The sequence below is a fragment of the Pangasianodon hypophthalmus genome, chromosome 19, assembly GCF_027358585.1.
Source record: "Pangasianodon hypophthalmus isolate fPanHyp1 chromosome 19, fPanHyp1.pri, whole genome shotgun sequence".
Lineage (NCBI taxonomy): Eukaryota > Metazoa > Chordata > Actinopteri > Siluriformes > Pangasiidae > Pangasianodon > Pangasianodon hypophthalmus.
In genome coordinates, this window is record NC_069728.1 from 7604119 (window position 1) to 7629729 (window position 25611).

At 38.5% G+C, this 25611-nt stretch overlaps 1 protein-coding gene and 1 long non-coding RNA gene across 2 annotated transcripts; one reads left to right on the forward strand and one right to left on the reverse strand.

The window, feature by feature from the left end:
• Positions 1-320: 320 nt before the first annotated feature.
• On the reverse strand, positions 321-25393 carry snx17 (sorting nexin 17). The gene is made up of 16 exons (XM_026944334.3): positions 25325-25393; positions 24651-24916; positions 17957-18031; positions 15833-15950; positions 14823-14887; positions 13888-13998; positions 12026-12116; positions 9449-9536; positions 7985-8054; positions 7373-7465; positions 7045-7248; positions 5727-5855; positions 3521-3598; positions 2981-3055; positions 2859-2900; positions 321-2744 (listed from the first exon to the last, which is right to left on the reverse strand). Exons 2-16 carry the CDS (start codon positions 24708-24710, stop codon positions 2625-2627), a joined length of 1419 nt encoding a protein of 472 aa, XP_026800135.1. The 5' UTR covers positions 24711-24916; positions 25325-25393; the 3' UTR covers positions 321-2624.
• On the forward strand, positions 12123-14816 carry LOC128321665 (uncharacterized). Its single transcript, XR_008305249.1, has 3 exons — positions 12123-12836; positions 13805-14021; positions 14618-14816. It is a non-coding gene; the product is annotated as an uncharacterized LOC128321665 (long non-coding RNA).
• Positions 25394-25611: the final 218 nt, after the last annotated feature.

Here is a 25611-nt window from a genome sequence, read left to right on the forward strand (position 1 = left end):
CCAAGGTTCATAGATTTATTAGGTGCAGCTCATGGCCAAATGTCATTATTATTCTTTAGGATTTCACAGGAATCCATCACCAAATCTTTTCCCTGCTCTAACTCATTCACTTCAACACAGGAAGGGCTGTTAATTAGCCGATTCGGTGAACAGGCTGTGTCAGAGCAGGGACAGGGGGGTTGGGGAAATGAGAAGTAGAGCAACACACCCCCACTCACTCATTTTAATCATAGCTGTGTCATTTGTGGTCACATCACAATCAAGTCTACCATGAACTATGTAACATTCAAGTGCACAGGAAAGACACCACCACATGGAAATGCAGAGATTTGGCACCTACATTTATTGAAATCCATGACATTGCTTTTAAATTTTTAAAGAACTGCTAGGCTCTGTGTGACATTAAGAATCTATACCATTAACATCTTTTAGATATGCTGGTGAACATACTGAAGTTGACACTCACATATTATAATAAGTCAGAAAACATTCACTCTTTACAGTTGATCAAGATGAGAATGAGCTCTTCAATCACCAAGACCTAGACAAGTTAGACAAATTTCAATCATCTTCAATGTCAAAACTCAGTCAGTCTTGTTCCCACTGCATTGTATAAACACGACTCACGCTGGAATACACGGCTCTGGAATGAAGGTTCTCATTTGCCATGCAAAGAAAAAAAAAAAAACAACAAAAAAAAAAAAAACACCAGCCTGAAATATGAAATGCAGCTTTTTTCCAACCTCCTTTTCTACCCGGTCCTCTGAGATGATTGCTACAATGTGTTTTATAAAGCACAAAATGGTCTTTATGGTTTTCAAAAAAAAGGAATATGTAATGAGTAAAAAGACAACCATTGAAATTCAGATGTGGAATTTGTAAACACTGTTCTTTCAAATTCTATTCTCAATTTTCTACAGTTCTGTAAACAGCGGTATATGTTCTTTTTGTTTTTTTATTTATTTATTTTTTTACACAGTTTAGATATAGTTGATCTACTGCATTTGATTATAATACACTAATGATAATACATATTAGTAAAATGAATACAGAATACATCAGAATACTTTTTATTTGCATGTACATTTATAAAAGTGACTACCATGATTTTTAAATGTTTCTTTTGTGCAAAATGCTTTAGTAAACTAGAATTTTGGCATTTATGAGAAACCTTTCACAAAATATTGGTTGGAAAGACAAGGGAAAAAAATCTTCAACACCATGCACATATGGTTGAGAATGTTTTCCATGATGAATCACTCCATCCGTCTGTATAATATTGTGCAAAGTCATGGGTTCAGCATGTGCAAGCGGTTCTGCCCAACACCAACAGAACTCTCTAAATTCTGCAAGATTTCTCACCAGAGCTTACATTGACGAGGACCTAACACTGAAACGACTTTAAAACTGACAAGCTTGAAATGTAAGGCGGTTGAATTAGTGTAAGGCAAAGAGTTGGCAGGGGGAGGGGAGAAAAAAAAAAAGGCCATGCTATGCATGATCTAATTAGGATGAGGTTTCCATTCAGAACCCGTATAACACTTTCTATTCACTACTTATGAAGCGGTGATGCTGATGAGTTTGGAAAGCATTGAAAACCTGTTAGATAATGGCAAAAAAAAAAAAAAAAAAGGCAAGGATTGGCACACTGCACATGAAGGCCGCAGTTCCTCCTGAACTCTTTAACTGATGAACTACAGACTTACACTTGAATCAAAATCTGCATGTACAGGTTTAGGCAGCTGACTTTAGCATGTTTGCACTTATTCAAATCAGTGTTCTCAGATCTCCTTTCATTGTATCCATCAGCTTGAGACAGCATGAAGCTCATTTAATGCTTAATCATTGGTTACAGCATTGAGGATGAGAAAGCACAGCTTTGAGTCTCTAAAAAGGAAGTACTATTCAGTAGAGGTTAACATGAGAAGCAGCTTTTGTTGCAGCCAATAAAAGTTTATTTCTTTGAGACATTTCTTTCATGGATGCAGGAAATAACCCCAAAGCTATGCATCCCTGTGTTTGCTTAAAGGGTGCCACAGTTTGAAATACTGAATGTAGTTTTTTTTTTTTTTTTTTTTTTTTTTTTAGGGATGCATGTATTCAACGCTGCGTTTTGATACAGAGGCTGATGAAATGTTGGAATGAATTTGGATTGGATTTGACGATTTGCAGTACCATTCACAGACATTTTTATTGCCATGAATGCATGTGATGTTGACTGATATGACACAGATCCTGGCAACAGAAGCTAGCCGAATCGCCTGGTTATTAAGAGGATGTCAGAGTGGGATTACTGTCAGTTATCGGCAGATACGCCGATTTTTAATATAGTTTATATCAGTGCATCTTCAATATTTTTGTTCAATCTGGATTTTGCTTATTTGTCATAGGGTGGGTGTTACACACAATGTATTGTGCTTGTGCTACACCTATCTAAGTTGACACCTCATTACATGCAAGACCCTTAACCCTTAATAATCTGTGGTTGGTAAGGATGTTTTGGACTATTGGAGAAATGCTGCAGGACAACAGAGTGTTAGAATCTTGCAGAATCAGATGCGTTCCCTCCACTCGAACCTGCTCAGATTGGCTCAGCTGTCCTCTGCTTTAGTCTGAGAAGAGCATCACAGGTCATCATCCCCGATGCCCTCGAAGGCATAGTTTCCATGAAAATCACTGCCGCTGAGATCGTTAGCCGAGTTTGAGGCGCTGATCCCACGCAGGGAGACAGAACTCAGCTTGGTCTAAAGCACAAAGATTAGAGGAACACAAACAGAATGCATGAGTTTACCACTTCATTATCACACCGAGAAAAAAAAAGTGTTATATATCCACATAAAAGTGCATGCTGAACTCACCGAGAGCTTGACTACTTGTTCTCGACTCGCATCAGGAGAATCCTGGAGATAAAAATAAAGAGTTAAAACTGCCGTGTTTTGATGCAATCAAAAAACATGCTGTAATTAATACGCTTCCTCACCAGTAATGGAGGAGATTTCACAGCTTGCTGGCTGTTGGATCGATGGATGGATCCATTAAGACGTTTCTTCTGCATCTGATGAATACACAACACATTAGTGCAAGTTTCTTAGAGACCGCATTTGCCTGCACCATCTTAGACCAAAACAGAGTCTAAACTCTAATGACGAGACAGCATTAGAACAATGAAGTCCTTTAATAAATACAGAGTGCTTTCTCAAGGCCAGAATGTGAAGTGTGTGTGTGAAATCCCTGCTGTACACACTAGGAGCTGTGCAGAGACCTGTAGTTTCTGCTTGATGACAGCTTATTGCACTAATGTGTGCAAAAAAAAATAAAATAAAATAAAGATTAAGATTAAATAAATCATGAATTAGATATTTGCGGTTGAATAAGCACTTGATTCAAGATAATTGCTCTGGTTTGTGAGCATACATATTTATGCACAAACACCACATTCACTAAAAACAAAACAGAAGGATTTAATGAGAGATTTGGCAGACAGACAAGCAGTTACATAAGAACAAACAGAGAAACTGACTTTCTTAATGCTTCCCCCAGACTTCTTCACCATCAGTTCATCCACCATGGACTGGAGACAGATGCTCATCATGATTGCCTAAAAACATGAACCATGTGAGTTTATTTAAAAAAAAAGAAAAAGAAAAAGAAAGCAGCCCTTGTTACAGTACTACAGTTTGGTATTATAAAGTTCTTCTACTGAACAGCACTGCAAAGCATGGCTCATCAATAAAGCCGAACCCATGTTTGTTTTAATAACAGCATGTGCACCCAAACATAAGTGTGCTGATAAGATAAGATACGTTTTATCATCATTTGAGAGAGCAAACCAGCAGACTGGCTTGAGTAAGAGTAAGACAGTAGATACAAGATTAAGGCGACAAATAAATACATACACAAATGCAGGTGGAAAAGTGCAAGGTGCTAAAATGGAAAAGTCTATATTGTTAAGTGGAAAGTAGTTGTAGTTGTATTCACAGGAGATTGTGGAAAGATATCAAAATAAATAATTACATGTACACAAGTGTAAATGCAAGTGTAGTATAAAGAATTGCAGAGTCTAAGTGTAGTATAAGGTATTGAACAGAAAGGTCTGAATTACACTTAAGAAGACAATTTCACGTATGTCCAGAATATCTGGAATAGCTGATGACCATAGTGATGCGTTACAGGGTGACGTGAGGTGCCATAATGGTGGGGGGGAATAACACTGAGTGTTGAGTAATGCGACAGCTCTGGGAAAGAACCTGTTCCTCAGTCTGGTTTATGGGTGTGCAGGGTCCTCTAACATTTTCCTGAAGGCAGACGGGTGAAAATGCTGTAGCTGGGGTGGGTTGGGACTTTTTGCGGGTCGACACGGGCAGCAAATTCTGCAGATTTCTTACAGTGTTGGAAGCTGTGATCCGGTGTTTCTTTGTGCTGTTTTGATGATGCGCTGGAGTGCTTTTGTGTCCTCTGAGGTGCAGCATGAGTACTGATATGCAGAATGTGATTATGGATTCAATGGTGCACTGGTGGAAGTTCAGGAGGAGCTGTTCGGGGAGCTGTGCTTTCCTTTAGCCTTCTTAGCCTCTGTTGACTAACCATGTGTTGATGGACCATGATAGGTTGTTACTGATGTGGATGCCACACAGGAATTTAAAACTGTTGACTGCTGCAACCTTTTCACTGCTGATGCTGATGGAATGGTGAACATTGTGTTTCGTTTTCTGGAGTCCAGGATGAGTTCGTTGGTTTTCTTGGAGTTGAGAGCCATGCTGTTATTATGACTCCACATCTCCAGGTTCTTGACTTCTTCTCTGTAGGCTGACTCGTGACTGTTTGAGATCAGTCCTATGACGGTGGTGTAATCCACAACCTTTACGATAATGATGTTGGACTTGATAACGAGTTGTACTCGTGTGTGAAAAGGGAATACAACAGGGTGCTCAGCACACAGCCCCGTGGTCCTCCAGTGTTCAGTGTAATTGGGGAGGACGAGTGCCTTCCAACACTCACCGTTTGTGGTCTGTTGGATAAAAAGTCCAAACTCCAACTACATAGCCTCAGTAAAAAGTCAGAGAAGTTTGAGTGCATACTTTAAAATACAACAAAACACAAGGAGTTTCTGTGGCTGAATCTTAAAAGTCATTCTGGCCCATCCATTTTGTGCCCAGTGCTCCTGGCATACACTCCAGATCCACAGCGATCCTCACCAGGGTAAAGCTTTTACTGAAGACGAATGAATGAATGAACAGGATGTCATTTGGCATTCAGTTTAATTACAAGATGGTTTCTTGGACCATGTGGAAGAAATATAGCATCAAGCTAAACAGCAATAAATAAATCATCACTGGATGTAAAGGAATAAATAAATGAATCTGAAACATTAAACCAACCTTTAAAACTGACTCATCTTGTAATTCCTCCAGAAAATTGGAAAGGGTTAGAAACTTCTGGCACATAGTCACTGCACAAGATTTTTGTGCCAGTAGAAAAGGGATTGTATTCAGAGACATTAATCAAGATGATTTTGTAATGACTGTATTAGAACAATTAATGGTTTGCACTATTTTTTTATCTCGAAATATATATGTCCTGGCTTGGCTTGTCCTGTGGAAAGGCTCCATTCTTTTCTTATGTTGTACTTTTAGCATGAGGCACTACCCTGGAAGGGACCTACTAAAATTAAATCTAAATTAAATAACCATTGCTCTAAAATGAGCAGGCTGAGATGGCATTCTGACCTGTGGACTCGTGATGGTGACCCACTGCAGACGGTCTTTGCTCATCAGATACTCGAAGGCCAGCTCCAGTTTGACTTCACACTTGCCAGAGGTGCAGGGATTAGCGGTGCCATTGGCCATTGGGACTTGCTACACAGGGGAAGAAGAACCATCATTATCATCATCATATTACTATTTACCACCATCAGCCATTATCACAGTCCTTTACGTCTTAATTAGCATCAAATCCTAATTTGTTCTGAATTAGCTGCATCATTAATCATCCTGAATCACTATCTTCATTATCTCCACCAGGGACTGCATTTTAAAGGAACTTTAAAGGAAGCTTTTTCATTTTTCAAATGCACAGTAAACTGCCAGGGTCAAATTTCTCACAAGACAAACTCTTAACACCTCTCTATATAAGGCTCTGCTCCCAAGAGATTTTTTTAAAAAAGTTTATTCAGGGCTCTCTAATGAGCGGAGGCTGCTTCGTCTTCAACTTCCCTGCAGCTAATGGAATGCCTGAGCAAGGAAAAAAACACACAAAGTGTTTCCGCATCCTTTTCTGAAAACCCCAGAGTAATAACGAGAGACAGGCTATCTGTGTGGGAGGCCACTTTGTCTGAAAATGCTTCCTTCAAAAGATAAAACAAGTCCTGAAATAGTTTCTGAAAAACAAGAAAAACAGATTTAGAAAAAAAACAGTTTGCATAGATGCTATCGATTCCAATCCTAACTGAAATGTGTGTGAAACAGTCTCTAATTTGTTTAGGTGGAAAAAACAAGACGAAGATGAGTAATATAATCCACAGTGAAGTGCCAATAAGCTGTAAGTGTATTGGAAGGCAGAGGCGTTCTGTTGAAAATATAACAGCACTGAGGCAGATGGATGATTGCCTAAATGCCAGGACAAAGATGGATGGATGGCAGGCTCATGTGGGTGTTACTCCTTAATGAGAGCGACTGCTTTAGCCAATTACAGTTAGCCAGCACCTATTTTGATGCAGACTCTCCTCTCAGCTTGGCAAAACAGAAATATTTACACCACTGCTGCCTAAAGGGAGTCGCACCCTCATTACGACTGCAGGAAAACGTGATGGAAACTGGCATAGAGCCATTTTACATGCCTCAAGTCAAGGCTCTAATTTTACAGTTATTTTGCTATCTTGAGGACAGCCTTCAGAACATGATTAAATAAGTTGACATGCATTATGGTTAACTCTGAACAACAGAGATGCATGCATGAATTTTTATTTATTTTTTATTTTTTTTTTTTACAACCCTTTAACATAAAGCTGATACTGTTATACAACCCTTCGACAAAGCTGACACTTACAGATGAAGTGACTCGCCAGCACCTCATGCGTGTGACTTTAAAGCTGCCTTCCTTCATCTGGTTGTTGGGCAGTTTGACGTGAAAGTTGAGCTCGTTGTTGCCGGCGCTGACGATGACGTGGCAACCTTTTTCGGGAAAATCCGTGATGCAGGGATCAAACTTGATATAGCCAAAATACTTCAGGGTCTGAGCCAATCTGATGAACTATGAAAGCAACGTGGATTAAAGTAAATGACAGCCACCATCTTAGATGAGAATTCTAGACCAGTAACATAAATGCTGGAGATCAGAAGATCAGACGTGTCTGTGCTGAGCAGTCTGTTCTCACCTCTTTCTTTGAGCCTTTCTCCTGCAGCGATTTCAGCTGTCTGTGCTGGTCTTTGTTGGCAAGAATCCAGCCTCGCTCAATGTCAGACACCGTCTGAAGAGAGAAGACAAGCTTTATTTCACTGTGTCCAAATATTAATGCAGTGTATAAATGTGCCTACACACAGAGTACTACACATCAGCTCAAAATCAACAATGCAGTACAGATGTGCAGTCAGACTGAAAGGATACTTGCTCCAAGAGTATAAATCATGGCATTTTTGTTCCAAAAATTACAATGATTTTTTCTTTTCTTTTTTGTTTAGACTGCATCAGCTTCTGGCTTTCAAACAAGTTGAATCAAGTTTAAAGGCAATTTATTTTGACCTAACGTAACCTTAAATGCCTGCAATATTTTGGGCTTTGTGTTAATAAACCTCAGTCTTTGATGACTTAAAAATGAGTAATATTGGTGGTGTGGCCACAGAGAGGGATTTTCAATTCCTCAAATACATTTAAAGAACAAGCATGTGTCTTCAATAAGCAATATTAGCTATAAAACCCCAGAAACCATCAAAGTAAATAAATTAATTACGTCCGGTTTCATTTCAAAAGGGATAAAAACATACCGTACCTGAGCATATAACAAGTTAAGACCCACACTATCCTCCATTACATCGCTGTCATATGCCGAGTCCCAATAACTGTAGAAGAAAATAAACCACACTTAGTCTTAATTAACAATATACCCTTATGAGATTAACTCTATGGAAAGAGAAACCTCTAGAACAGTGCTTCTATTGTTTATATTTAACCTAAAATATTTCCAAAGTCAGTACATTAAAAATGAAAGTGTAGAAGTAAGATAATAAAAGTTGTTTTAATAGAAGACTATCAAGTAAAACAAACTATGAAGCAGTGAGAAAATGCAAGCACTGAAGAACCTGATTTCTATCACAGAGGTTCCATAATCAAAACTTTTTATATTTTAACAACCAAAAATACAATCAAGTATAGTTTCTTCAGACTGCACATACAGCCTCAGAAAAGTGTAGAACATAAGAACGGATCTACAGACTACCAGCAAGCTGGCAATAATAAGATGAGAACACGGCCAGTATTATGCTTCTTAATAGGAATTCATTAAGAAATTATGTTGAAACTGTGTGGCTTTGGTCAAAACTCTAGTGCATGTGTTTCAAAGATGGAGATTCAGCCGCTGTCAGACATTCTGCAATGAAAACTTGATCAGTCGGGCTGGGCCACTTCTACATGGTCAAACAGGAAAGAAAGTTGCTGTTTGTGGCTTTTAGGAGCACCAGGATTGTTTGGGGGAAGAGGCATGCAGTGGGACGGAGAGTATTGTGAAATGGTGAGAGGGGAAATGAGTAGAACTGTTTCACAACACAGCTCAAGCCTGCCAGGGTGCAAATGTCAGCCTATCAATAATTAATCTAATATAAATATTTAGCAACTGGATAACTTACTGTTAGAGGACAAAAAAAAAAAAAAAAAAAAAAAAAAAAAACATTATCCTACATGGACCCTTGATTTGAGCAAGTTTTCCTATGCTAATGCAGTCTTAAGTTTCAGAAGGAATGCCTAAGTCATGCTGACTCAAACTCAAAACCCATTTGGATTGTACAACAAAGTGCTTTGAGAAGCACGCTGGGCTAAAGGAGTTGGAAAGTAAACCTATATACTAAGTTTAAGAAGCTACAGGAAAGGATTACAGGAAAACCAGACAGCAAAAACAACTTAGTCATTCTTGTGAAGAAAGGCCTCAAGGGAGTCTCACTCTGGTTCCACTGGCCTGTTCTTTCAATTTGTGTGCAAGTAAAAAGAAAGGCCTCAATGTTCAACATGGAACTAAAACATTTATTAAAAAAAAAAAAAAAAAAAAAAAAAAAAAAAAAAAAAAAAAAAAAAGGCTTATTGAACTTCCTGAACCACATCTGAACTGTAGTGAGTGATTACTCAGCACGCCCTTGTAACTGTAACATGGGAAAACATCACCCTGGAAAAATGATTTACTAAACCAGAAGTAAAGTGTGCCGTGAGTAAATATGCTTTGTGCCACACTCATGTCATGGTGTACCTTTTGCGGAGGACGATGTGGTAGTCGGGATTGCGCAGGCTGGTGACTGACACGTAAGGCAGCTCAAACTCCTGCAGCTTTCTCACAACTGTGGCACCGTGGGAGAGGACACAGAGACGAGAGACAGACAGGAGAAAGTGTATGAGTACCCTCAAGGACATTCTGATGGTAGAAACAAACGATGAGAGATGAAGAGAAATCCATCTGGCCAAGTGACAGGTTTATTAGTTGACATGCTGAGGACATAAGAGAGTGAGTCAGCAGACAAAACAGGTGTTTAAGGGTTTCTTTTCTCTGGAGATCAGAAGAAGAGGGCAACTGGGAGATAGAAACAGTCATGGTGAACTTCTGAATCTAAGAAGATAATGTGATAAACAGCATACCAGCAACACTGTGTGGAGGAGGAAGGAAAGTATTGCAAGTCTACAAGAGTTTAGTCTGAAAATCCCACTAACATACAACAATTTCATTTCCTGTACCAGTTATCTATTTCAGTGCTAGCTTGTTTACTGGCAGGCCGCATATGTCAGCACAAAACTTTCCTTTTTTTTTTCTTGTTTTTTTTTTTTTTTTTTTAACTTAGCCATCTGTATGCCAAATACTTTGCTCTGCTCAAAGACTGTTACATTTCTTCTTCACTTTCTTATAACCCATATGCTGTCACTGACGGATCTACAGCTGCTTTGGGCTCCTATAGAGCATGTGTTCTCTCATATCTGACAGAATCTTGACCCCGCTCCCAAAGAAATGTTTGGCAAACAGATGAGTGGGAGAAGTACAGAGAGATAGTGAGAGAGAAGATAGAGTGAACATAAAAGAGATAGGAAGAAGAAAGTATGAAACAGAAAGAATTCTCCAAGGAAATGTGCAAGTGGGCTCAACTCCACTTGGTGGATGAAGCTTGCACAGTGGCTGTCAAACTTGCATAAAAAACACTGACAGGCTGACAAAATTTAAAAAGGGAGACTCAAAACTGGCATGAATGGAAATATGAGTTTGCTACTGATATACAGACAGAGATGATAGAAAGAAAGAGCAAAAACTAACAAATCAGTAAAAGCAGTGCAAATTTATTAATCCAAGAGAAATTAAGTGCAAATTACATGAATTGGCTCATAGCTTGCGTGTCCCGCAGTAAAGTTATACACTTAACAATATTATATATATATATATATATATATATATATATATATATATATATATATATATATATATAAAACCCTGTCCACTGTAGCCTCTGATTGCTGTTCTTGGTTGACAGAAGTGGAACCCGATGTGGTCTTTTGCTGTTTAACGTGCATTCTGAGGTGCTCTTCTGCTCAGCACGGTTGTAAAGAGTGGTTATTTGAGCTAAAAGAAAGCCTGAGACTGAATGCAATCTTCTTACAAATTTATATCTAAGGGAAGTGCAGCTCAGGCGAAAGACAATAGATCTAATCAGTCAATACACTTTGCTTTGCATATTGCTGAGATTGCAGGTTTGGCAGCCAAGAATAGATTTTTGTGTAGTGAAGGTCTCACAGCAAGCAAGCAAACCTAAAATGTCCTGGAAAGGAAAATCTTACTGTCTACAGCCCAGTGTCCTGTAAAGCCTTGGTTCTCAAAGTGATTTTCTGATTTTGTTACAGGGTGGAAATCACAACCCATCATTATTAAAGTTTAAACTATAAATAATGTAAACTGGAATTTAATGACAATTTTACAAAAAAAATGGATTCTATGGGTAGAAAGTTCAGAAATTATATAAATATTATTGTACACATTTACATAATATGCCTAATTTTTTAATAATTTGTTTGAAAAAAATAACGCTGTACTGCAGCAGTCAATGATTCTTTTTTTAAAGGTTAAAGGGGTCCCTGACTGTAAAACATTTGAGAATCCCTGCTATATGAAACAAAACAAGTGCTCTGATTATTAAGGTAAACAGTCAGTAATTAGGTGATGAGCCAGCAGCAAGGTTGTTAATGTCATACTAACACAAGCTTACTACAACTTCCCCTCTGGAACTCTTCCAGCTCCTTATAAACATGGCACAAGCTCAAATCTCACCTATATTAAGTGAACTCACTTCAGAAAATAAACTTTAAATGTAAGGCAAATTAATCTGAAGTAGAATGTTTCAGTGCCCTATATGCATAACAGAAACTATTTAATATGAGGACATTGGATAATAATATCACAACTTACCAACCTGACAGACTAGGTAAAGCATAGATTAGATAGACAGATAGATGTTTACTGTCACTGCACAGTAAATGTACTGGCATCTACCAGAAGTGCAAATAGTAGCACTGTGCAAAGTTAACAAAGTGCAGGTTGCATATGTTTAAAAAAACAATATATTAAAAAAATAAATAAATAAATAAATAAATTAAATTTAAAAAATGCTATGGGTTGTGAATACGTGCAGTAGCTTTTTGAGCAGATAATACGAATGGTATTAGAGATATGTACACTGGGAGATTATCCAAGCATATGATGAGCTTTTACAAATGAAAACATCCGTTGCACTAATTTCTATAAAACACACCATACTAGCAGACCAACCAAACACCCAGAAGGTTGTGTACTCACATGTGCAGCCCCCGTTTGCCCCATCCTGAACTAGGAAGAGGCTGAAATAGCCCACCAAATCATCGGGCAGCTCCAGTTTCGATGCAACTGCCTGTTGAGGGGGAAGAAGGCACAAAAGAGAATTAATCAGTCAATTCAATACTCACTGTATCTCGTAATACACCACCACAGGAACATCTTATAGTGTTTAGATATATGCCTAAAAAACTTGGATCAATAGCATGGCAACCTCAGTTGAGAATTTTCTGGATTTTATACAAATCTCACAGAGAGGACTCACGTAATCATGAAGCTGAACATTCAAAACAAAGTATAATATTATGAGTTCATATTAAAATGAAAAGGTGTGAACATTGTGTAGGCAACTCTGTAACAAGATTACAGTCCAGACATGTTCCACTATATAAAAGGCTAGGAAAAAAATAAAATAAATCAGAAAGACAACCTGACAACTTGCTTCACAAGTAGACATTACTGTTAGATATCAAACATCACAACAAGATGATCTCATGATTAAGTCACTCATCAATATGGTTATGCAGAAAACAAATCACTTGGCTGCATTTATCTGATGTTTGGGTGCTAAACATCAACTGCTTTGACATTATATCATTTTTTGCTCAGTATGCAAGCTTGCTGCGTTCATCTGCAGGGTCAAATGTGCTTTAATAGAGGACTGAGTGGGACTGACACAGCTGGGACTCAACAGCACAAGGCCACGTGGGCCACAGTGGAGACATGATGAGGAAGGTGCTGCATAATAAATCCTCCTAGCTCTGCAATGCATCATAGCAAGTGTCAATCAGAAAAGGTCAGTTCAAAGATTTTTCACTCCAAAACATTTGGGTTTCCCAGTGACACTGGTTAATAGAGGGAAAGTGTATGCCACCATCACACTTTGACAACCGGACATGTTTAAAATGACCTACATCCATTTTGAAAGCACTGTATATGGTGCGACATTAAAACTGCAGTGGGTTTGCCGACTCAGCTAAACCAACTCAAATCTTCCCAACTCAGCTGTATAAAAGGAACACCGTGTTGCTGAAAGTGCATCTCTTCTAGGATACATGCCAACTCTGAATCACTCAATCACTTTACAAACACTTAAATAAGCACAAACCTAACACACAAGGCACACACATGGACAAATGCAGGAAATGTCCTATGTTTATTGAAAAACTGCTCTGTAAAAGAACAGTATACAGGAAAGATGCTGTACTCTAATGTTCAGTGGAGAGAAGCATTTAGCATCTGCAGTGCAACTGAGAGTGTTCGAGAAAACGGAGAAGTGTAATGCGTTTTTCTCCAGAGAGCACTCAGCTGGGCTCTGCGCCTCCCACTTGGATATAAACTGAAACAGAAATGAACAAGCGCCAGTCTGAAAACACAAAGCTCCCAGAAATTAATCTTGTTTTTCTGGATTGTGGGTTTGGCAGGAATCTTAACCTCTCAGCAATAAGTCGTTTTGTGTGAACAACTAATTTGGAGCATATTTTCTGTCCAAAAGACATTTATTCTCCATAGACATGCGGCAATGAAGTGAAACTGATGTCTGGTAGGATATTCCCAGCAGGCTTTGAACATGCTATCATGGTTATTTATTTAAGGTTGGCCCCAATACTGGCAAAATTCTAAGTTTGCTATAAAATTTTCTTCACAACAAACACACAGTTAAAGAATCTCAGATAGAATAACACAAACACAAAAGAGGCAATCAAGATACCTCCAGATAAAGCTGTCTGGCAACTTTAACTAATACTTTGGTTAAACTTCCAGCTCAAGTACAGAAATGGCATAACACCACAAATCATCCTGGATCCAGTTCTGAGCACAGCGGTTTGGCTGCACAGCGTCTTTACCTCAAGGACATCTTCAGTCTGGTCTGACGTCAAAATGTTGACTTTGACCTTCTGGCTGTTGGATAAGTGCACCTCCAGCTGGACCTCTTCAGTGGGGATCTGCTGTGTCTCCTGCGGAAAAGAGAAAACAGCAGGTGTCCGAACAGCATATTTACGCAGATAAAAGCCTCAACATTATCAGACATCCGATGTGTGTCCTTAAATATATAGATATGTGGAAAGAGGATAAAAAGGAAGAGGCTGTGGACAAAAAGGAGCCAGATATCAACTGCACTCTGGAGATTCTTTCTAGCCTCTGAAGTCCTTGTTTTTATAGACAGGGACCCCTTTAAAAAAAATTAACCCCTCAGTACAGATTAAATTTACAGACTATTAAAAATTAGGCACATTATTAAAACATATACAGTAATAGATTGGAGGTTGAGAGGCCTTTGTTTTTCTGCACTTTCCAGCAATAGAACCCATTTTTATTCAAATTAAATGTAGATCAAAATTAGATTCCAGGTGACAATATTTATAGGCATAATAACTTATAATGGATGCTCTGTGGGTCCCCCGGACACCACTATGAGAACCACAGATCTAGATAAACAAATTTCTGCTGCATACAACAGCTTATTGAAAGCATAAACAGTCACTTCTGCTAATGTGGGAGGGTGTTAAAATAGATGCTATTCTCTGAAATGACAAAATAAAGCCTGACTAATCTCTCATTCTGTTCCTCATGCAGACGTGCTAACATGCACAGGAAAACTGATCCAAAACAACATTTAATGGAGCTGAGGAACCGACGAGTGACCTCAGACATACAGAGAGGCACTAAAGTACCAGGAAAAAACAGAGGAAACAACACTGTTCAACAGAGCACTCTCAAAATGCCTCTTATTCACACACACAGTATTAGAAACATTACAGAACAAAATGACAGTTTGTACCTGCTGAGCTTTTCTTAAAAAGCTGTTGAACATTTCGCTGGCTCCCAGCAGAGGATCCTGACGCACTGCAAGGAAAAAAGTGTCAAGTCCTGACAGGAACATTGTAATATCTAAAACTACATGCACACACAGTTTTAACGACATTCATTAATGGCTTCAAACTGTAGCAAAACCTCTTGAGAATAAGTTTCAGAATAATGCAACAGTGCCTGACAAAACAGAAGATTACAACTTCAAGTTTATAAATACAAATAAAGCATGCAAACTCACATCTTGTGATACATGTCTAATATAAATCTTGCATCTTTTACTTTACATTTTGTGACGATTTATAGTGTGATTGTATAGTTATGTTGATTGTATTGCCAGATAAATTCATCAAGACTATGTGTGTGCGGTGGTTAATTTTCCATAACTGCTTTAAACCATGATGTAACGGTGCAAGTGGCCAGCCAAGAACAGCCTGTGTGCTCTCAGACTATGAGCAAACACGCTCAACAAGGCTTAGCTTGTTCGGCTACGTGTGCCAGGACTGAAATGGATTAGAACAAACGGCTCATGGTGCTGCCATGCTCCAGTGATTTGCCTTTACATGCAGAGAATGTCACCCTTGGCTGGCTGGAACCAGTGATTACGTCCAACCCTCCCAAGCTGTTTAAAAGCGATGTCAAAATACCAACGACATCAGAAAAGTATTTCTGTACAACGGTAAACCAACGGAACCATGATAGCAGAACACTGAGGTTTATTTACTCATGTGGCAATAAAGATCTCAAACATCATCCTGCCAGTTTTGGTTGAACTACAAGTCTATAAATATACAGGATAGTACAGGTATCCATGCAGGACTTGGAATATACATGGTAAACAGGATCAGCACAAGTAACAGACAATAAAAACTTTAAAAGAGCTGACTCATAACATCTCTAAACGAGTTTAGAGAATGCAATTTGACTCGCCGTACATGGTGGACAGAGATTAAGAGAAGATTGTCATTACGTCAAACTCACCAGCTTGCATGTACTTCTCCAGCTGCTCTCTCCGCTGCTCTACCTCTGCAGGCGTGAGGGTGAAGATCTTCTTTGGGGGGAAGGCAGGCACCACATTGTTTCCATACTCTTTCTTGATCTGTCCCAAAAGTAAACACAATATACCATAAATATTCGTGATTGTTACCAGACCACAGATGCCATCTTTCTAAGCAACATTTGACCAACGAATCCCTCAGAGTCCATAACATCGTAATTTATGTGGTCCATGACCTCCATAAAGTCACTTGGAAGACATGCGTAGTTACTGCTGAGGCATTTAATACAGCAGCAAATCTTACTGCAGCTGGGCAGACTGTTTAAGCAGTGTCTGAAGCTGCCTCCTTCCACTGGGTTCAAGGAAATCTGAGCTTTTTGATGCAGCAGCCACCTTTGGCATAAAACTACTGGAACTAAGAAAGAGGAAGGTGTCTTTCAAATGTTATGAGCTGATATGTATCTTGTGTGTGATACAGCTACAGGATTTCTGGCTAACTGCAGACACATTCCACTACATATTACAGTTGGGGTCATAAGTTTACATACACCTTGCAGAATCTGCAAAATGCTAATAATTAAAAAAAATAAATATATATGACAGATCATAAAAATTGCATTTTGTTTTTATTTAGTACTGTCCTGAATAAGCTATTTCACATAACAGATGTTTACATATAGTCCACAAAAACACAATAATAACTGAATTTACACAAATGAACCAGTTCAAAAGTTTACACACGCTTGATTCTTAATACTGTGTGTTGTTACCTGGATGATTAACGACTGTTTTTATGTTTTGTGATCGTTTTTCATGAGTCCCTTTTTGTTGAGCAGATAAACTGCCCACTGTTCTTAAGAAAAATCCTCCAGGTCCTGCACATTATTTGCTTTTCCAGCATCTTCTGCATATCTGTCCCCTTTCCAACAGTGGCTATATGATTTTGAGATCCATCTTTTCACACTGAGGACAACTGAGGGACTTGTACACAATTATTACAAAAGGTGCAAACAATCACTGATGCTCAGGAAGGCAACACAAAACATTAAGAGCCAGGGGGGTGTAGACTTTTGAACAGGATGAACGGTGTAAATTGTTATTATTTTGTCTTCTGGGAAACATGTAAATATCTTATGTAGCTTCCGAAGGGCAGTACTAAATGAAACAAATAAAATCTTTAAACAAAATAATAACAATTTACACCAATCATCCTGTTGTCCCAAAAGCAAGGATTTAGTTTGACCTTGTTGCCCTCTTTGTACAAGTGAAATATTCATATTTGTTTTAGCAAGAAACCTCTCAGAAATGACATTCACAATCCACAACATTCCCAATTTTATATACAACTATGAGGCATTACCAGCATAATGCATGAACACTTCTCCAAAAAAAACGTGTGTATTTGTACACACAATTACCGTGTATTTGCACTTTATGTAGTCCTGTGTACTGCACCACAGTACTGCCAAGTGTTGCACCATGGTCCTGGGGAAATGACATTTTGTTGCAGCGTATACAAGCTATAAAGAGGACTGACAATTGACGTGACTTGCTAATACGTCATCAGCACAAAACAGAAAATTACTACACTATACACACCATAATAATGTCACTAGGTATTACCAGTGAAATGCAAAAAGGAGAAAAGATAACAATAATACATCTTCACACCTTTTCTAATTACATGGAGGTAATTAGATTTGAGGCCAATCAGAGCGAGTCGAATGCAACCCTCCACCATGGCAACCCCCGTAACCAGGGTGCATCATCTGACCGCACATGCCCTGTTACCTAGCAACAGCAGCAGCCAGAGCACTGAACGAGGCTTTGCTGGCAGAAACACTAAAGTTCTCTCCATTCATCAACAAATCATGGGACACTCACATGACTTGGATATTCACTGCAATAAGCTTATTCAAAGGTCAAAGAGAGGCATGATTAGGCTCAGCTTTTTTCACTGGAAAACACTGATGTGTTTGTAAATGAAATCTTAAAATGCTTTATAAATACAATATTGTTCTATCCATCTACTAATCTACATTGGGCATGAAGTGCTTTATTACTCCATTCCTAGATCCTTTCATTAAGGTCCCTTAAGTGTTTGTTACCTGTTCATGCAGGCCTAAGAGCTGGCTGTAGCGCACTCGGCAGTGCAGGACCCCGTTGACATGGATGTTGTAGGCCTGAGGAGGAGAGAAGAAAAACAATCAGACTCTGGAGAAATAGAGCGCACAGCACAGACGTGGGTTTCAAACAAAGTCTGACTTTCTGAGCACTTGCCAAGAGAGACATTAAATGATAGACACCACAGGAAGCTCTGGTACACAACTCCAAGGGCATCCTAACAGCCACAGCTTTGCCCTTTCAGCCTACTATCCATTTAACACTACATGCATTATTGAAAAGAGTAATCCCACTTTTATAGCTCGCTAATCCATCACTGAAAAAGGATGGGCCATGTCAAAAGACTTCGTGGCTGCGGGGTTGTGACTGATGATCTCTAAAGCAGGATTCTGAGCTCTTCCTATAATTACATGCTAATCATCTGCAGCCTCATGGTGAACTATGTTTCCAAAAATAGCTAAAAAATAAAGATTTAACTGAATGAGTAGAGAGAAAGACAAACAATCTGGAAATGTTTTCTATAATAACAAAAAACACACCATCAAACCTTCTGTCATGGAGAGATTAAAACAGTCCAAATAAAACAAAACAAAGACAGAACTGAATCTCAGCTGGAACTTTAATGGATGTACTTTTGCAGGAAAAATAACTCTAGTGAGCAGGTCAAATTGTAAAAACTGCTGCAGTTTTTTAAAAGTCACTATTAAAAACCGAAGCTTCTGAACTGAAGGCTCACCTTCACAGTAAAGACATGTCAACCGAGGGCAAACACTGGCGAGAGCTCCAACCTTGCGTGCCTGACTCTGTATCTGCCTCTCAAATTGCATACTGCAACCTTAAATTTAAAAACATTTACTAAGAGCACCTACTAATCTAGAGGATCCAAAGGAACATTTAGGTGAGTTAGGAAATGTTTGGTAAATTCAAATGCATGTGGTTGGAATGATATAGTCAAAGATAGTCTCCAGTAGTAGGCTATGTAAATATGTGATTTGAGACAGTTCCTCTTTTCCTCAAATACGCTTATCTCCATAACGGAGTAGTGCTGGGTATAGCGCTTGCAAATCTTATAAAGAGTTCAACTGTGTAAGGAATAATACATGATAGACTGTGGGTGGATTATTTTCATATAACTGCACAGTCTGGAGTGTGTTATTCTGCTTATACCACAGCGATTTGCCAAAGATTACAAGGTTTAGTTTATTAATGAATGACACTGCACATTCCAGGAGATTATAGTTAGATACAACATTGTGAAGCGTCCATGAGACAAATAATTTCCAGTTATCACTTATGTTAAAGCAATGATGATCAGTCATTCCTTCACCAGCATCTCATTTTCTCTCTCGCAAAGTTAGAGATATTTTATAAAGAAACTGCAAAGTGTAAACTCTTCTATCCTGAAGACTTTCCTGTGCTGCAAACCTTTACAAAGCACTGTGACTGTTGAAGTGCTGACTCCTAACACTCGTTCTATAAATGTTAAATAAATCTCTCCTAACAATAAAAGTTCACCACATCAACAATTACACATTGTAACTTGTTAAACAAGACATTTTTTTTTTGTTTCAAATCCATTTTTTTAATTAGTTTGAACTTATGCGGAGCATACTCAGTACATGGGCTGTTACCATAGAAACAATAACGTCTTAGTACGAGCGCATTAATACAAATCTGTCGTTCATGTTACAGCTGGAACTACTGTCCAAGCCGTGCTGTTATACAAAAATAATGCACACCTTCTGATCAATCAGATTCGTGCTGTAGTATAAATAATCATAAATAGTGAAACCGTTTTATTTTAACATAGTGTAAACTATGTTTTTTACTTCTGAATGATGACTAAACAGAGTACAAAAAAAAGTTTGCTTTTTTTAATTCTTTAATGTCCAGTCAGTTGATTGAAGCTTTTTAAAGTCAAGTTAATGCAACTAGGCTGCTATATTTCTGTCTGTGTTTAGGGATTTTTTTATTCGTTTTTTCCTAACCTATAGTTTTATAAGTATTGTAAAGCAAGTTGGTTCATGTGTTCCACTTCAAACGAGTTCTGAATGAAATTAAAAAGCCTTGGATCATGCAGTAGGCTGTAATTTACCACTAGACTGTTTGGTTCTGTATCACCTTTCTCAGATGAGGCCACAGTAAAAAGTGCAACATCCTCAGCTCAATCAAAACTGAATAGACAATGTGTGCCTTCACCTTTCACTTCTCTGTGTTTACTGCCCTCTTGTTTGATGGACAGCTTAAAATAAATAAATAAAACTTTCAGGAGTTCTTTTCAGGGTGCTTTCAGAAGCACTTTCAGAAGCATAAACCAAAAATAAGGGTAGGAGTTTTGGAGGATTTTAACAAACCCAGAGCAAGTCTGCTGGAACTATGAATAAAAGATAATGAGAGTTTATGATCTAGCTCCAGCTTCCACAAGGCCATAAACAAAACAGATCCACAAACCATGAAAATAGGCTCCCTAACTGTCTCACCCCAGAAAACAAGGCCCTGGTTTCATCCCGGCTTTAGCGGAGAGAATAGCTCCAGCTCCATGCTGCTTCCGCTACACCCATGCCAATACACACAACGGGTAGTGACTGGTAATTGCCCTTCCTTTACTGCTGTAATAACAAGAGCAAGTGTAATGGATTGTATGTGGATTCCACCCCCTTATTAGAAATAAAGAAGATATTACAATTCACCCAATATTAGTTATCCAAAGTTGTTTCATTAACTCTTCATTTTGGCCTTTCATTTGTGAAAAAACAAATGCAATTTACTTTTAGACATGGCAGCCAAAAATAATTTTAAAAGACATCTTCTTCCAATTCTTTCCACTGACTTTGTGTAACTAGAAAAATGAGGAAGCATGAATATTCAAATGTCAGACAACCGCATTCACGTCGGTACAGAGTTGGATTAATGCATTTTAGAAAAATCACCTTAATGTAGGCCAGTTTTTGATTATTCATAACATTCTGAAGGTTATGGACTGCGGCAAAGTTTATTAGCAAATAATCACTTTGTTACACCTTCTTGGCCCTACAAAAAATAAAATAAAATAAAATCCTGCCATAATTATTATTTGGTCAATGTACAGTGGGGGCTAAAAGTTTGAGACCTCTAGTGAAAATGCTTCTATTTTGCATTCTTTACTAATTTAATCTAAAATGTTTAATTACAAATTATATCATTAGCAGTAACTTGAGTGAAAATTAAAAGTTTATAGAATATTTACATGAATGCAAAAGTTTCTTAGTTGTTGTCAGTATCTGACAGTTCGGATTCGAGCTGGCGTGGACTCCATAAGTTTGGGTAAGACCAGATGATTCATGTTGGATCAAAACCCTGGGAGTGTCGTCTGAACACTTTCTTCAGTGGGAGGGATAAACCTTAAGAAATATCTGACCTTTTGTATAAAGACGTTACGTGTGTCAAATTTGCTTACATTTAAAACAGTGATCAACAAATCAGAATCCTGAATATTTAAGATTATTAACATTTCCTTTTCTTTCTTTTTTAATTTGTTTTTCTTTAAAACTTTGTTTAAAAACAGAATTTCAATGTGTCACAGACTTTTGGCCCCAATGTACATTTGGTCATTTGTTTTTCATTGCCAAAACTAGGCTAATACTGGAAGAACAAAAACTGGCTGAATAGATCATAATCAGTTATTTTTCTAAAATAGAAATGACAATCATTTTAACCCCAACTGTGCAACCCTATTTCATAAAGGCTTGCCAACGTGTAGGCCTACACCCGTATCCTCCATCTCTATTCTGTGCTGGTGTGTGTGCGCACTCATGAAGTGTCCTGCTAAATAAATAAAAAATAAAAATTTATTTTAGTTATAAACTCTCTCATATGTTAAATGTAAGTTTACATGTTACATCATTCACTCTTGACTTAACATGCATCACAAGCAGCACCCTGGCAATAAAACTACCAAGTCTTGACTTGTCAAACAGATGCGAGATCTTCATGCACTTCTTACTTTAGTCCACTCCACACAAAAAAGGAAGGAAAATCATGCCCTTAATCAACCAGGAAGCAAGAGGTCATCAAGAGAAGCTTTCACTTGCACAGGAAGTTTGCCATTTAGAGTGCAAAGCCTTCCTTTTTCCCCCCCGGAGTCTTCACTACAGTGTGCACATTCTGCGAGCAAAATACACCAGCGACGATTCATCCACATCCAAATGGAGCCAACTTTAGCCAAAGCATGCACACATGCTGCTCAAATGAGCACGCTCACAGTAAGACTGTTTAGAAGGGAAAGTTTAAAGAGAATGCGAGTGCAGAAGTGAAAAATAACTGCAGAATGAAGCCTGAAAATTCACTCAGCCAGCAGGAATTTTGGCTGCGTCTCGGCTACACATTCCACACATGCTGCACCTGGATGAAAAGTTTCTGCTGTACATTATTGGGGAAAAGAGGAAACAAACAACACTGGTGTCCACATGTCCATTTCAAAAGACAATAGTGGCCCACAGGTGCAGAAGAGCGGCTGAATAGACTGTGTAGGTTGGCGTCCAGCCATCTTTCCCTTCTCCAGTGGAAAGATCTGTCCAAGTCTTGTGTCTTTCACAATGCTCTCCAACAGCCTTCTGAAGCCAGAAATCACTAAAACGTAGACCATCATCTAGCATGAAAGAATGACTTCATAGAATAATACTTATTTCACAGCCTTTTAGGTTTTGATCTACCTCAACAGCAATGCACAGGAAGGCTACTAAGATCCGCTCAGTGCGTACTTGAGCTTTGGCAGGTGACAAGCTAGCTCAGATGCTAACTAAAGGAGTAAATGAGTCTCTGGACTCATTTACACACTTCATGCCACTTGCACTGTTTTTTGTTTCATGCCTTATATTCCATTTGCATTGCTGATAGCATGCCATTTGCACATCACCTGCACTTTACTGCCCCCCTACCTCACTGTCTCGTTGCACTTTACACCCAATATGACTTGCTGTTTTGTATTTCTGGTTAAATGCTAACTGCATTTTGTTGGCTTTGTACTATGCTCAATGAGAAAAGTTGAATCTAATCTAATAACTCAAGCAATGACTAATTTCAACAGCTTGACAATGCAACTATTAGGGTTGAGCAATGTATCAAATCACTAGGTCGAATTGATAGCATAATAAGAACGATGTGGGCAAACTATTACACACACATGCATGCTTAAAGACAGACAGACAGACAGACAGACAGACAGGCAGGCAGCTGCCTATCTGCTGATTTGACCTATTAGATATTACAATAAAACTGTAACCTTTTGTTTGCAAAAAACAGTTACAGTTGTCATCTGTACTTTTGTGTAATTCACACTTTTTGCTTAGTATATCTGCTTTTAGTTTCTCCTCCAAAGGCATTTTGAGTAAATATTTCACCTCATTCACGGTTATTAAACCATCGACTCTATTTTAAATATGCTTTCTCAATCACTGCTGCGGTACAGATATCAGTGAAGCGGGTTGAAAAATATCAGGTGGTGTTTCACCCTGTGTAACCATCTGACATGACTGTCACTGCCATGAATCTACACTCTGGGCTAGAAAGAATTCAGCCCCAGCCTCACTTCTACATACAAGTCTGTCTATTTTTCTTAAAACTATTGGTGCTGTTGCACTTGGTGCCACAAAAGTCCAAACTAATCCAGCTTCAGACATTTGTTAAAAGGAAATAATCTGATGTAGATGCCAAAAATGAAACCTTATAAATGGCTTTTGAAAGACAGGAGGCTTCGCCCTGTTAGCCCATTTACTGTACATCAGCCTCCCCTGGTAGTTCCTCAAATTAAGCAGGGAGCTAAGATAGTTTGGCAGCTTGGTGCACTTTTCTGAGGTAAGGCCTTGTTTTGTGTAGAAAGAAGAGTGCCAGAGGCTCAAAGCTATAGGCAGTGGTAGTCTATAGGTAGATGTTGAACTACTAATCAGAAGGTCACGAGTTCAAACCCCGGCACTGCCAAGCTGCCACTCTTGGGCCCTTGAGCAAGGTGCTTAACTAACCCTCAGCTGCTCAGATGTATAAAAGAGTTGCTCAGGATAAGGGCATCTACCAAATGCCATAAATGTAAATGTCAAAAAGGCAAGGCATACTAAAAATGTGTACCTGTTTACCAAATCTTATTTTATCTCCATCACCTCTCAAAGGCACGGATATTATTAGGAAGCATGCAAAGTATACACTCTTAGGAATTTTATTGTAATATTATTATTTTTTCCCCAGTCTGTTCTTCTAATGGAAGGCTTAATTTTTTTTTTTTTGGTCAAGTTTCCATGTCCCTGTAGAAAGCTAGAAATATTAAACATGAGAAGAGCCTTTGAGAAACCTGCTGTCTGTTGGACTCCAGTGTCAGGAGGATGACAACACACTTTCCATAAAGGCTGAGGTTATTTACCTTAACAGCCATTTCAGTCCAGGCTAACAACCTTGAAAATGGCTTGCTACACCTCCTGGTCATAATTATTTCACGTGACTGAAAAAAAACCTGTAAAATAAGTAGAATGCTGAGGAATTTTCAGGCTGTGAAGCTCTCATAATTAACTTGTAAACAGGATGAGTGTGCACACTAGACAAGATGGGGGGGAAACAAAAACACCCTGTACTGACAGCTTGGAGATTGGCATTATTAGTAAAAAACAATGAGTAGAAAAGAAATCCCTCCTAAAGTTAGCTCAAAGCACTCACCACATATGTAGATCCATTCTCACTGGAGCGAACCTCCGTCTCAGGGATGGAGAAATGCATGTTTTTTTCCTCAGTAAAGACTGAGAGATCAGATGAAATCAGCTCAAATGAGATTTACAAGTTAGAAGTAACAAATCCGCACAGTAATGTGGACTCCTGGAACCACAGATGGAGTATCCAAGTCGCCCTGGTCTCTGTTTCTCTGCGTACTTTTGGCTCTTACAATCCAAAGCAAAGTCAATGGACCATATAAGTACTGAGCTTTTCTGGAGGAAAGATAAACACACGTAAAACAAAACTTATTTCGCGTCAGGGGCTAAACTTCTCCCATAAACGTCTAGGAGCAGCCATGTTGCAATTGGAAGTAATTCCGCCTTCATTGTTGACTCGTTTTCAGCCTGTTTGGCCAAATGTTTACTCACTTCTACTGAAACTGCAACACGGTACACCTTAAATTAATTATATTTTTTAAAGAAAACCGTTCTAATAGACGCCAAAAATCAGATAAACTTCTAAATACTGTACTGCATGGAAATTTGCGGTCTGCTAAATCCCCTTTTCAGCCCCAGTACAAACGAATAAAGGAAGCGAAACCCAAAAAAAATGTTTGTCACTTAGCTGTCTAGCTACTCTTCCCTATACATCATCCCTACCAAAAAATAAGAAAAACTAACATTATAACGCCTTCCCTTTGCTCCACTCGACTCACTCAAAGGTCGATAATATATTCAATGTGTGTGTGTTCACTCCTTCTCTTCTCTTCTCTGGGCATTGCAACAGTCCTTTGGTTCAAACCATTCCAAAAAAAAAAAAAAATAAGAGGGGGGCCCGTGTTTAGATGGAATCGCCCCAAAACGTTTCTCTCACACTATAATTCGTGAATAGATATCATTTCAAGATACACCCTTCCCAAACCATGCATGCAACACATTTACCTTGTGTAACAAAATGTTTAAAAAAA